General features: G+C 39.4%; 1 protein-coding gene across 1 annotated transcript; it reads right to left on the reverse strand.

The window, feature by feature from the left end:
* Positions 1-304: 304 nt before the first annotated feature.
* On the reverse strand, positions 305-12,743 carry LOC124139461 (zinc finger protein 354A-like). Its single transcript, XM_046506527.2, has 7 exons — positions 12,467-12,743; positions 11,464-11,738; positions 9,336-10,660; positions 7,690-7,989; positions 7,241-7,371; positions 6,030-6,214; positions 305-5,359 (listed from the first exon to the last, which is right to left on the reverse strand). Exons 2-7 carry the CDS (start codon positions 11,705-11,707, stop codon positions 4,860-4,862), a joined length of 2,685 nt encoding a protein of 894 aa, XP_046362483.2. The 5' UTR covers positions 11,708-11,738; positions 12,467-12,743; the 3' UTR covers positions 305-4,859.
* Between the last annotated feature and the right edge of the window lie 1,279 nt (positions 12,744-14,022).

A 14,022-nucleotide genomic window follows, 5' to 3' on the forward strand; every position in this document is an offset into this window, starting at 1 on the left:
TGGCTATGATAAAACCTCGATCAGTCGAATGACCAAATATTAAATGTATATTTTCAGTACCGTAACATTTACGCTTTATATGAAGCATCGTTACTTCTTTACGGTAGTATAAAAACGTGTCTTGAGCTTGGTATTTGAAGATGTGATATAGACAATGCTTAATTTATTTATTTATTTTTATTTATTTATTTTTTCTTCATGATCCCATAATTTTTAATTGTTCAGTATATATTTAGTCTGCACTTCTAACTCACCCTAAATTCCAAGGAAATTTACCTGTTAAGAGAAAAAACAGAAATACGGGTATATTTGTTCTGTTTATTACTTGCTTACATGCAAGATGTTGATGAAAAGCTCCATGCACATGTAACAAGACAATAACACTTGTCAGAACATATTGAGGAAATGACAGAAAAATAAACGCATGAATCGTACATTAATTTCCTGACAGCACTTCATCTCACATGTGTGTTTTGACAGCAAGCTTTCAGTTCACCTCACAAGGACCATACATATCAAAGGAACAAGACACAAAGGAAATACATACATATCCATGTGTGACTGAACTCTAATTGAGTATGGTTTTACATCACTTTTAGCAATATTCCAGCAACATTATGGTAGGGGACAGCAGATAAAGGCTTCATACATTGTACCCATTGAACATGGGCCTTTGGTGTGATTAGTGAACGCTTTAACGACTTGGGGTGAGACGATACTGTACCGGTGCATCGTAAGTTTTCATGCGATGATACAATCCATGCTACGTTTTTTTTCCTGTATCAAAACAATACGATACACTTGCAAAAATATATTACTTACTACTCGTTTAATGATCCCTCAGCAAGTTTGTCAGTCAAATATCACAAGATGTGTTGTAATTAGCATTCCTACTAAAAATAGCCCCTACAAACATGTGTCCATTCTTCTTCCTTTTGAACTTGTTCTGAAATATTTATTGTCAAGAAGTTCCACATGATTTAACGTAACTATGTTTATCGCAAGACATATTGTATCATGATAGGTATCTTATCGTGACCTTGCTGTATTGTTTTACTCCTATTAACTGCCAGACTACCCCACCACCCATATTGAACTCTGGCTGACTGTATTAACTGACAAATAGGTAGTTACTGTCACAGGATACAACTTGATGCAGACACTCCTAGCCCGAATAAAACTGTCAGTTGGTTTGCAGCACTTAATAGGTTACATAAGCATGAGGCTCATGTCCTGAGCCTCAGAGTGAGTGTGTCAACAATATTCCCGCTACATCACAGTGGCAAATACTACAGTCATAAAGTCTGCACCAGGCAAACCGTAGGTTGACAGCATGAGCAATGATCTCCATTCTCTTTATAATCAGCCTCTACTGATTCCATTCCTCTCTCAGTCATGATCTCACAAGTCTTCAATAGGAAGTCACGTTTGGTGAACCCTGGGCAAATTATGACCCCCAAATGATGGGTGTGTGGGCTCTTGAGCCAATCAGATGTCAGCTTTTCTAAAATGATTCAGCTTCATTTCTGTACCACCAGGATTTGTAAATGTTAATCTGAACAGAGGAGAACCCATACAGAACACAGATGTTCCTTCATAAGTAAACCCTCTTGGTTCTCATAGACAGTGTGTATATATCATCAACGGCCTATTTAGCACAGCCGTTATCAGTCTCCATTTAGACATACAATTTACAATCATCTTTCGACACAGAAATTAGATACGCAGCTACACCAGGATTGGTTTGTGAGATCTTGATGGAGAGAAGGACTGAGCGAGAGGAAAGGATCTAATCATAACCAGATTACAATGATCTCTTGGTAGCATGAGCAAATTCAGGTCAATGATTCACATAATCCTGACACCATTAGCCAGGACACACAATGTAACCACCTGATCCTTGTATCATTCGCTGAGGAACAGGTCACTGAGGATATAAACCTTGTTCATGCCAGGTTTGCAGAAGGCGGGGGCAGCAGTTCCTGCGGAATGTTATCCTAAATGCATAAGTTACAGCACATGAGCATCCAGTGTGTGCCAGAGAGAAGACACTTGACAAAATCAGTGATAAAAATACAGACTTTCGCTGAAAACCTTTTCTTACATAGGTTCAAATTATCAGTGATCAGGGTGACGCATACTGTACATGAAAATAGGAATGTGAATAAGACTCTGGCTAAAATGATGGATCATGGATCTAATAAGGTTGGACCAGAGCATCACTTAACAGCATCATGTTTCAGCAGCTAGTCACGAGAGAACACAAACAGTCATCCTTCAGACACATTTTCATACATTTCTACTTATCAAAACTCTTACAATGTTTGCAGGAGTAGGAATTGAGTCTTACTGTAAAACAGCTGAATGATGCATGGTCAGCAGAAGTGAACAAGGTAAAAATTAATTTCATGAGAAACAAATTATCTTTCAATAATATTGAATCAGACTTACCGGTACCTTGTTATAGCTACTATCCAAGTAGTACAAAGGGCCTGTGCTTGCCAGGAAAGATAACCTCATTCTATACCACAAATATCCATGCATTTAAGACTTTTATCTCTTGGTTTTGTTATCGGTGAAATTCAGATCAACAAAACATAATAGGCTATCATCAATTATAATGAATTGAACTGAGAAATTGTTAAATCTTGAATTAACAATTTCCCATTTTTTTCTAATTTCATCTGACTCTTGCTGAAAACCAGTGACCAAATACCAGCCACAAAATACAGCGTTTCTGTCATCAAAGAAAATCTGATCATAACGTCCTCATGTTGAAAATGCAATCAATCCCATATAAACATAAATATCAAAACTTTATTTCTCTTCAATGTTCCTCTTCAGTGTATACCGGTACTTTCCCTGTCTTATGCGATGATCTGCCTGAAGTGAACATACATCCATGAAACAGTTTCTATACTAACACCGTACACAGAAAGCAATTATCTTGACACAGACACATGCCAAATTATTTGGAATGGTGGAATCAGTTTAGGAATTGCTCATTATACAACTTATCTGGTAAATCGGGCATTCTCTTCAGTTAATCTTACACACACCAGCCAGCCATCTTACACTTATCATACTCATTTATTTTGTTGATATGAACACATATCACAGACAGCAATAAGCATCATTCTGAATAAACAAAGTATGAATTATGTAGTGGTATTCTCTTGTCACGACACTTCAACAGTAAATATAAAACAGTAAACTAAAAACAAAGAAAATAGCTCTGGGTTCTGAACACCCAACTCTCCATCCCATCAGTTAAATCAATCTTACTGTCCCATACACAGAAAACTGAGCCAGATATAGTTCATTCTCTGGTCACCATACTTAAACAGTAAATATATAACAGTAAACTCAAAACAAAGAAAATAGCTCTGGGCTCTGAACACCCAACTCTCCATCCCATCAGTTAAATCAATCTTACTGTCCCATACACAGAAAACTGAGCCAGATATAGTTCATTCTCTGGTCACGATACTTAAACAGTAAATATAAAACAGTAAAGAAACAACAAAGAAAATAGCTCTGGGTTCTGAACACCCAACTCTCCATCCCATCAGTTAAATCAATCTTACTGTCCCATACACAGAAAACTGAGCCAGATATAGTTCATTCTCTGGTCACCATACTTAAACAGTAAATATATAACAGTAAACTCAAAACAAAGAAAATAGCTCTGGGCTCTGAACACCCAACTCTCCATCCCATCAGTTAAATCAATCTTACTGTCCCATACACAGAAAACTGAGCCAGATATAGTTCATTCTCTGGTCACGATACTTAAACAGTAAATATAAAACAGTAAAGAAACAACAAAGAAAATAGCTCTGGGTTAAGAAACAACAACACCCACAACCCATAAATATAACTGACCTCGCTATCTTTTTCATGGAAATTAAAAGCCAGATATAGATATTTCATGACATCAGTTTGATATATAATATTGATCTTACTTTCACATATGGAATAGGAGTTACTTCATTCACTGTAAATAAACATTAACTTAGAACTACAAATGTTATAACCCTAAACTGCTTTCAAATGACCTGCTAAAGTCAAATATTCATGACAACACCGGTAGTTTTTATGGGCATATTCTCTAGCTGATTAAAGAGAAACCAGAAAAAGATAAACACAACTGGAGGTACAAATCACTACAGCCCCCTAAGAACTCATCGATTACAGCAATGTTTCAATAAACCACTCTGACAACTGTGCTAATTGGAAGTGTTAGATGTCCCACATTACACTGGGACATGTTGCACAGGTGGGCAAGAAGTCACATTGCCAAAATTCACAATGTACAGTTGTCGCTTAGTCTTGTTGTCAGTTTCATCACAATCACAACTTCATGCCACTCCTAGTTTTCCTCAAACACAAGTGAGGATACAGCTTTTTGGTAATAGAGGTGAATTTCCTGATCCAAATGCAATTTGAGTTTGGTAATTGTGCTATTCTTGTTGAAAACATCACCAAAGGAGTTAGATGTAGTGTTGAAAGTTTTTTTCACATGGCACACATGAAACTTCCAGTTGCAAGTGAATAAATGTTTACTTTGTTGCAAAAAGGTGGGATGAATCCCCCCATCCCACCACCCCCTGTGTATGCAACAGTAACCCAACAATATGCCAGGTGACAATAGTGGCATTAAACCCAACTCACTGTGTCATACTCACTCCCTGTGTTAAACTCATGCCTTGTGTCAAACCCATTCACTCCCTGTGTCAAACCCATTCACTCTCTGTGTTAACCCATTCACTCACTGCGTCAAACCCATTCCCTCACTGTGTCAAACCCATTCACTCACTGCGTCAAGCTCATTCACTCACTGCGTCAAACTCATTCGCTCACTGCGTCAAACTCATGTTTTTCAGGGGGTCTGCTGCAGCTTCCCTCTTCCTCATGTCTTTCATGTATCCCAGAACCTCCAGGTTCTTCACGTACCTCACTTCCTGAGTAGGATGCTTCTTCTTCACATGTTTGCGTGTATTGCCGCCTGTCGCACACGTGAATGGGCAGTAGGGGCACATGAAGGGCTTCAGCCCCTTAAACATATGCTGGATTGATATATGCTCTTGAAGCCGCTTCGAAGTCTTGGTGATGTATGGGCACTGGTTGCATGAGTACTTTGCTTCAGAGTGCAGCCATTCTTTGTGGCTACGCAGGGTGTCACAGTTGACAAAGGTCTTCCCACATTCGTCGCATGCATAGTTACGGGTATTGGTATGTTTATTGACGTGGGCCTTGAGCCTACTCTTCATCAGCGTCTTGTAGTCGCAATAACGACAGGCGAACTCCTTCCTCTTGTCAAAGTCAGCCCGGACACCATGAATTCGGAACAGGTGAACTGGAAGACAACACTGGGCTTAGTAACAGTTGACATTTTTGTTATACTGACCAGGCCCCGTTATTCACAAAGCGATTGTTGAGCTAAGACGATCATCACTCCCATACTTTATCATAGACTTACGACAGTTGTAGCGCTAAGACAATCGTAACTCCAATACTTTAACATAGACTTACAACAGTTGTAATGCGAAGACGATCGTAACTCCAATACTTTAACATAGATTTACAACAGTTGTAGCTCTATACATGAAACCCATGAGCACAGTTTGGTGCTGACAAAACTTAATCAGGGTGAACCAGGATTCAAACCCACGATCATTGGTTTCTGACGTACCCAAGGGATGCGCTATAGATAACTGAGCCACTTGTGCCCAGCCACCCCTAAAGTGTAAGACATATAGGTATGCGACTTGAAAAGGATACACTGGATAATTACACAGTTTTCCTTGGGTTTTTAAAATATGACATGCATATTTGTATGCAACTCAAAATTAATTGGGTCATGGTGATATATTTTGCATATTTTACACATATAAGCACCTTATCTGGAGCTGGACTTTTGTGATGATGATAAATCCCAACCACACACATCCAGTAAACTTGTGTCTAAATGATTAAACTAACTGTGACATAAACATGATGGCACAGAGTATGAACAGGCAACTTACTGGCAAACTGGGCCTTGACGTTGGTGCCATAGGGACAGTGTGTACACTTGAACTCTTTCTCCGTGACATGCTTGTTGACGATGTGGGACTGAAGGTTGTGGTAGTCACCAAATGAGTGGCCACACATCTGACACAAGTAGGGCCGGATACCCAGGTGCACTTTGTTGATGTGGCGTTGAAGGGTTCTGGAAATACCAAAGGAACACTGAAAACGTATTTGCATTACACGTCACATGCTCAGGGATATATCAGGACCTGCTCTGAGAATGATATTTCAGCCCCAAGTCTGCAGCAAATGTCAGTAAACATTCACAAATTGAATATATGACACTTTTTTATGTATAACAATTTCTTTTTATTCTTTGTACAATGTTTCAGAGCTGCTTCTTGCTTCTAGGTGAAGCAAGAAGCAGCTCTGAAACGTTGTACAAAGAAGAAAAAGAAGTTTCTATCCATAAAAAAGTGTCATGTATTTATGTACTCCCTTCAAAAAGTCTATTAAAGAGGTCATTCCCAAAATGGAATAAAAACTTCCCACTTCATCTTAATATAATCATAACTAATGTCATCAATACATCAATTGCAATAAAGGTCTACAGTACGCAATATTAGATAAAAATTACGAAAAAGTATTAAAAGTTACGAACAAAGGTCAATACATGTATTTGCATATGAATAAGTAGACTCAAAATATGATAGAAACACCACTGATCAACCCGGATATACCATATCGGTAGCAAAGAAAAGCCAATATACGAAACAAAGAACTGTGTACTGAAGAACATCAATGTACACAAGGGACACCTAATGCTGAAGGACAACATTCACAATAAAGAAGACCAGATGGCACTGCAATTTGTAAAATATTCCGTGTTAGATCGGTCATATTCCATTGTGAATAACATCTACATGCATGCAACGAGCAACACAACACCGAGCTTCACAATGCACTTATGTACCACGTCATTCCTCGTGAACCCAATTGTGACGTCTTATACACATTGTGATTATTAGTCATCGGCGCTGTGGAAGTGGGACATTTAGAAAATGCACTTTATGTTTGTAATATGGTTCTCAGAAATCAGACAAGTCTGAAAGCTTCAGGTCATACACATACATGTAGTTACTTCAAACGTCATGTTCAAATGCTACGTTAATGACTGATTGATAGACAACGGACATGGTTGGCTGACAAATGGCTTGAACCTTACGCAGTTGTCTTGAGCTTGATACTGCAGTACTGACAGTCATAGCGTTTGTCTGTGTGGACATTGCGGTGAGTGTCAAGGTTCGACTTGGAACAGGTCTCAAAACTACAATCCTCAACAGGACACTTGTACCTCTGCAACAAGAAGTATTTACTAAAATATGTCAGAAAACAGGTATCAGTCTGTTGAAAAACACATGACAGTGACAAACTATTGTTTAAGATTGCCTCAGAAGACACTTTCTGGCAATTAATTATTATCACTTTTGAAACCCTCCTGAATTCCCTGGTATATTCCTAAATAGACTTTGTTTTAGGAAATACTGCAAAAACATAATCTTATATATACATGATCAAAGAAGAAGCAGTGACCCCAAGAAATTATGCATATAACAAAACTCCCATCCCCACCCCTTGAACACAGTCTGTCCCTAATCACCCTCAGTACCCTACCTTGATGTCATGGTTGACCCCATGTTTCCACTGCTCGTGCACCTTCTGATGAAAACCCTTGGGAAATCTCTTGCCACAGACTGAGCACACAAACCTCATTCTCTCAGGGAACAGGTGTTTGCGAGCAATGTGATTGTCCATGACACACTTCAGGTAGAAGGTGAAGTTACAGTGAGGGCACTTGTGTTCCACAGCTGGGTGGGCCGCCTTCACGTGGCGCTCCACAGTCTTCGTCATCTTGTGAGAGAAGTCACAGCCCTCCACGTCACAGCAAATCAGGAAGGACTTGTGCATGCTTATCTGAAAGGGAATATCATAAAGTATACATAACTAATGGTTATGATTACTGAACATTGAAATTACGTTTTCATAAACTGAAGGCAAATACTTGCCACCTGTAAATAAGCAAATCTGGGCCAAGCAAACCTGTTCTGGTGTGATAGCCTTAGAACAAGCACCTTTTCGGTGTGATAGCCTTAGTACTAGCACCTGCTCTAGTGAGATAGCTTCAGTACAAGCACCTGTTCTGGTGTGATAGCCTTAGTACTAGCACCTGTTCTGGTGAGATTGCCTTTAAAAGTACAAGATCCTGTTCTGGTGAGAGAGCCTTAGTACAGGAACCTGTTCTGGTGAGATAGCCTTAGTACAAGAACCTGTTCTGGTGAGATAGCCTATCATAGTACAAGCACCTGTTCTAGTGAGATAGCCTAAGTACAAGCACCTGTTCTGGTGAGATAGCCTTAGTACAAGCACCTGTTCTAGTGAGATAGCTTCAGTACTAGCACCTGTTCTGGTGAGATTGCCTTTAATAGTACAATAACCTGTTCTAGTGAGATGGCCTCAGTACAAGCACCTGTTCTGGTGAGATAGCCTTACTACAAGCACCTGTTCTAGTGAGATAGCCTAAGTACAAGCACCTGTTCTGGTGAGATAGCCTTAGTACAAGCACCTGTTCTAGTGAGATAGCTTCAGTACTAGCACCTGTTCAGGTGAGATTGCCTTTAATAGTACAAGAACCTGTTCTAGTGAGATGGCCTCAGTACAAGCACCTGTTCTGGTGAGATAGCCTTACTACAAGCACCTGTTCTGGTGAGATAGCCTTAGTACAAGCACCTGTTCTGGTGGGATATCTTTTAATATTACAAACACCTGTTGTGGTGAGATAGCTGTTGATAGTACAAGCACCTGTTCTGTTGAGATGGCCTTAGTAAAAGAGTACACACTGTCGGGCTTAAGAGGTGGGTACAAAATGTCTGATTGGGAATTGTTTTACCAGAACTGTGGCAAAAACTGTTTAGATAGTGGTATATAATGATCTGATTAATAATACATTGAAGTTGACTGCAGCTTTATCTTTACTCAAACATATAAAAGTCAGATGGAATTCAAACATTAGTGACTTGTAGTGTAACCATGGAATTATAGTGAATTTTTGTCATTGAAAATATATCCCAAGACTAACCACAGGTCCAGTTAGTCCTGTGGGTACCTGGACCAATACCAGCCCTACAAGGACCTGTTGTGACATCGCCTTAGTACACCTAATAACACCGTTATGACAGCCTTAATACAACAAGCACCTGTAATGGTCGCATAGCCTTTGCACAACAAGCACATGTAGCGAATAGTCTTAGTAAGACATGTACCTGTTCTGATGTCAGCTGATGAACGTTCTCCAGATGGACCTTCAGGGAATACCTGGATGACAAAACTGCTCCACAATCGGCACACTTCTGGCCACTAAAAGGACTTGGCATCGCCTTCGTCGCCCTACTCCTTGGTCGTAAACTCGTTTGCGGTAATTCCAATTTCTTATAATCTTTGTTCATATTTTGCTTCATATGAATCCTCAATAAGGAGGTTTCTTGATTCACAGTCAGCATGTTCTTGGCCCTAATGGCATTTGCCATTTTGTATCTGGACTTATTCCTGACATGTTTTTTGAGCACATGGTTCCTACAGATACTAATTAAACTGAACTCCTTGCCACAAACATTACACAGGTGCAGCTTAGGGCTTGAAGTTGAAGCATTCAGGAAGTCATGGTCTCCTTGCTGAATGCCTACTCCAGCTGGGTGTGAAGATATGAAGTTGGAACTACAAACAAATGGATAATATTTCTTGTGAATCCATCTTGCTACAATCCCACAGGGGAGGACACCTGATCTTTTCATCTTGGGAATATTCAAAATGTGTGACATTGTTTTTGTGTGTTTGTCAATTGTCTTTCTTTTAGGGGAATGAGACTTGGATTTCTTTTTACCTCTGGATTTAGATGGCCTGAATGTGTCATCACTGGCATCATCATCAACAAAGTCTTCATCCTCTTTTCCAAAATTGATGGAAAAACCAGAAAATTCTTCATCCGAGTCGTCTGCTGTTTTAGATAAATTGGAAACAGAACAATGTTGTAAGCTGTGGGACTGTGTTGACATGACTTCACTTTCCCCAACTCCGCTTTCAGATGGTTTGAATTTAGTTTCCAATGTCTCAGTTTCATGTTGCAGAGCTTCATGATCATGACTGGACCAATGTTTAGATCCTTCAACTTCACCCTTATTTCCCTGCTTATGACCAACAAAAGCTGACATAGATACTTTCAGTAACTCATCCACCTTATCATAATCTTGTGACGTTATGCTGTATCCTTTTATGTGCTTCAAATCTTTCTGGTCAGCTTCTGGACATCCTTTACGACCAGATTTACCTAACGATCGGCCTCTTGACCGTGACTTGTGTCTTGCTGTACTTTGTGGGGAGACCACTTCCTGCTTCACGACAGGTTCTGGTTGATTAAGAGTCTCGATGCTCACCCCGAGGAGCTCTCTGTTGTCATCAATAAGTTGAACAATGTCCTGAAGCTGAAGAAGCTTGGCAGCTCTCCAGATCTTCCCTTGATTCTCTGGGCCTATTGCAAATTCTCCCTTGTAAATGTAATCCAGTAAAATAGCAAGGATACATGCTTCAACATCTGAAACATATATTGAAAGGCATTAGACACATATATTGAGAGACATTAGGTGATATAACATCAGACCTTTTGTATTTGTTGGTTTTCTGATATTCATGACATGAAAAACTGGGGGTATGTGAAGTCCAAGTGCTGTAGAAGTGTCAAAAATCAAAGTATGAAATAAAGCATCACACACACAGAAATGGTGTGTCAAGGTCCTGAGAAAAACACAACTTTTTCAATATCGCTGCTTTGGCGGCCATGTTAAAATCTAGTGAGGGGAGTGTGAGTGTGTGAGTGTGAGTGTGAGTGTGAGTGTGAGTGTGTGTGTGCTTGTACTAGTCTAAACTTATGTCAGTTTTATAGTGCTAGTCAGTCAAGATACAATGCCGCAGTTTAACATGAATACCCCACTCAGACACAGTATACCGACAACAAGATGGCCAGTCCTTTCTTTATCCTCTTATGTTGAGCACCAGGCAGGGTACCGACAAGTACCATCTTTTATTGTTTGTTTGTTTGTTGTTTAACGCCGCACTCTAGCAATATTCCAGCCATATGACGGCGGTCTGTGAATAACTGAGTCTGGACCAGACAATCCAGTGATTGACATCATGAGCATTGATCCACGCATTGGGATACGATGACATGCATCAACCAAGTCAGCGAGCCTGACCACCCGATCCCATTAGTCGCCTCTTACGACAAGCATAGTCGCCTTTTACGGCAAGCATAGGTTGCTGAAGACCTACCACAGATCTTCATGGGTCTTAACACTCATGTAATCATTAACACAACATTTTGTTTTTAAGTGACAATACCTAGGTTGACAACTTCTGTCGATGAGCGAGGACCAACAGCTCCCTTTTTGAGGGATGCAAAATGTCTGAAGTAGTCAGAATACAATGCCAGCACAAGCTTGTGTGTGCGGAATAGTGTTCCATCTGAGCTGCAAAGGTGGAGGTCGCAAAACGATTTCTTCCGGAACAAGTTCAGCAGCCTGTTTTTTTGTGTGATAGGGTGTCGAGCATCTCTCAGTATCTGCATTGTTTCTGGATGGTTCATTCCCCTTCTTGGTATGTTCAAAAAGATATGCCTGAAAAATCAGAATTGAATTCAGTATATGTGGTTGGATTATTCTAAATTCACATGTCTTGATATTTTTACAAAAGATCTTGCTCCAGTTCAAGTTCTAAATAATTACTCAGTATTAAGACGTATTTGACGTCTTTATCTGTTTTTCTCATTAAATCTTAAGTATTTGCAAGACATGTGAGATGAGACCAATCTCTGGTACCAGAGACCATATATCGTCTCTGCTGGTATGTACAAATTTAATTATGATCTTTACAATTTATCTAACATGACATAGAATTAAAATTCGCCATAATTCATGTTGTAGATTACAAGAAATATACCACATTTAAACTAAACTAGTCAGATTTGACAGAATTTCAAAAATCTATTAAAATAATATTTAGGCGATTATTTTGTAAAAATTAATAAACTGAACATTATTTATGTGTTAATTAATAAGAGAAATATATTTAAATGCTACTCGAAATTTCCTTTCAAGATATATTGACATTCAAAGGTCTTTCTTTGAGTTGATGTTTGACTTGTCCTCTCCACTCAGCATTGACAGTCGCCCAGTCGTGCAGCACTCGTGCTACAGTACCATGCACATATATCTACACTTCTTGAAAACGCCAAATGGGTGACCTATTTTGGTGCACCTCGTTGAACATATATTTAGCAGGATATAATTCTGCGAATAAGTCTCGAAAGATACATGAAAACATAAGCAAATATAAGCGCACACACCTTACGTGGCGAATACCCGTATGTGTTCACATGTCGCATGAATTATGTATGAAGAATAATGAAGTGAGGAAGTACAGTACACGTTCAGTGTAAGAGAGATCGTCGCTTCAAGTGACGTAATGGTGTTTTCGTAATATAACCACTTTATTTTATATTATGAGTTATGATATTACTAAACAAACAAAATAACTTTATTTATCATAAAAATACTTGAAATATATGATAGCAATGTGATGCTATGATTTCACAACAACGGCACAAATACACTCCACAAATGTTGCACTGGTGTCGTTGTTGTAATGCGCTGTCGTTTTCTTATAAATAGACAGGATCTCGTCTCATGTTGGGAAGGTGCTACTCTCTGTACAACAAGTTATGATGCCAACGAGTTTTGATTCCAGTAGTACATGTACCATCGCGTTCGACTCACGTCCAGACAGCCCGTTCCAGTTGACGTAATACGTTATGCGATTAGTTTATAGGGAGACAGTGTGGCACCTGGATAGCTAAAACGGCTAAAGAGTATATACATTGGCAATGACACGAAATTGGCCAAATATGCGGGGATGGGCTCGGGCCTTGGCAGTTTGACTTTATCATTACATCTTATGTTGCTAGCTCGGTCCTGAAAACAAACAAACAATCATAAAGATGGCTGGTCGACCTCTACCTACGAATACAATGACGTCATTTGATTGATGTGACGTCTTTCGTTTGTTACGTCACAATTGACTGTCTGCACACTGAGTGACCATATTACGGAGTCCTTTTGTGGTCTAAATATAGAATACTAAACGAGCTCCCGTGTAATACCAATTTTATGAAACGAGTGAATAGTTGTGGTATCTAACGAGCCAAAGCGAGTTAGATACCACAACTATTCACGAGTTTCATAAAATTGGTTTTACACGGGAGCGAGTTTAGTATTTTATTTATTACTTGCCATTTATAACGTTTTTAGAATTATACTGTTGAGTATGAACAGGCTGAAACCTACACGATCCACGGCATAGTACAATTGAGTTTAACAGAATAATACTTCAAACACGTCAAAAGTTGAAACGTATGAATTTAATACCATACAACGGTCCACCTTTAGAATTCAGGCGTCCGTTCCACAAAATTATCGTAGGGCTTATCGCAACTCACATACTTTAACTTAGACTAACGACTGTCGTTGCGCTACAATACGATCGCCTTGTGGAACGGGCCTTGCACCTCAAAGTGTACAACACGTCACAATACCGGATGACGTAATTTGTGGAATTTTGTTGCAAGATCCATCGGCGAAACAATGCCATGTGACGTCAGCCTAGCAACAAGGTTGCTGGGGTAATCGAGTGTGCATAAGCTCCTCTCAATGATCTATCATCTCCACACGCAATGTCGTTGAATAAGCCAAGGGATGTTGAGAGTTTTCAATATTTGTTCGTGAAACGTGTTCAGAGAGTACATAAGCACGCGTTTTGGTATTACACAATGTGTAATACAGCTGTATGTTTATTAAACGGGTGATCTCTTCACGGGCAAGTAATAATAATCTCTCTCTCTCTCTC

The sequence above is a fragment of the Haliotis rufescens genome, unplaced genomic scaffold (assembly GCF_023055435.1).
Source record: "Haliotis rufescens isolate VD_foot unplaced genomic scaffold, xgHalRufe1.0.p SCAF_1, whole genome shotgun sequence".
NCBI lineage: Eukaryota > Metazoa > Mollusca > Gastropoda > Lepetellida > Haliotidae > Haliotis > Haliotis rufescens.

What these genes read in the sequence shown, in the direction of transcription:
- LOC124139461 (XM_046506527.2), bottom strand. Translation starts at nt 11,707, where the DNA reads ATGAACCATCCAGAAACAATGCAGATACTGAGAGATGCTCGACACCCT. An exon ending in ATCAGCTGACATCAGAACAG is followed by an intron (nt 7,990 to 9,335) that starts GTACATGTCTTA and finishes ATTCCCTTTCAG; the next exon opens with ATAAGCATGCACAAGTCCTT. An exon ending in ATCAAGCTCAAGACAACTGC is followed by an intron (nt 6,215 to 7,240) that starts GTAAGGTTCAAG and finishes TGGTATTTCCAG; the next exon opens with AACCCTTCAACGCCACATCA.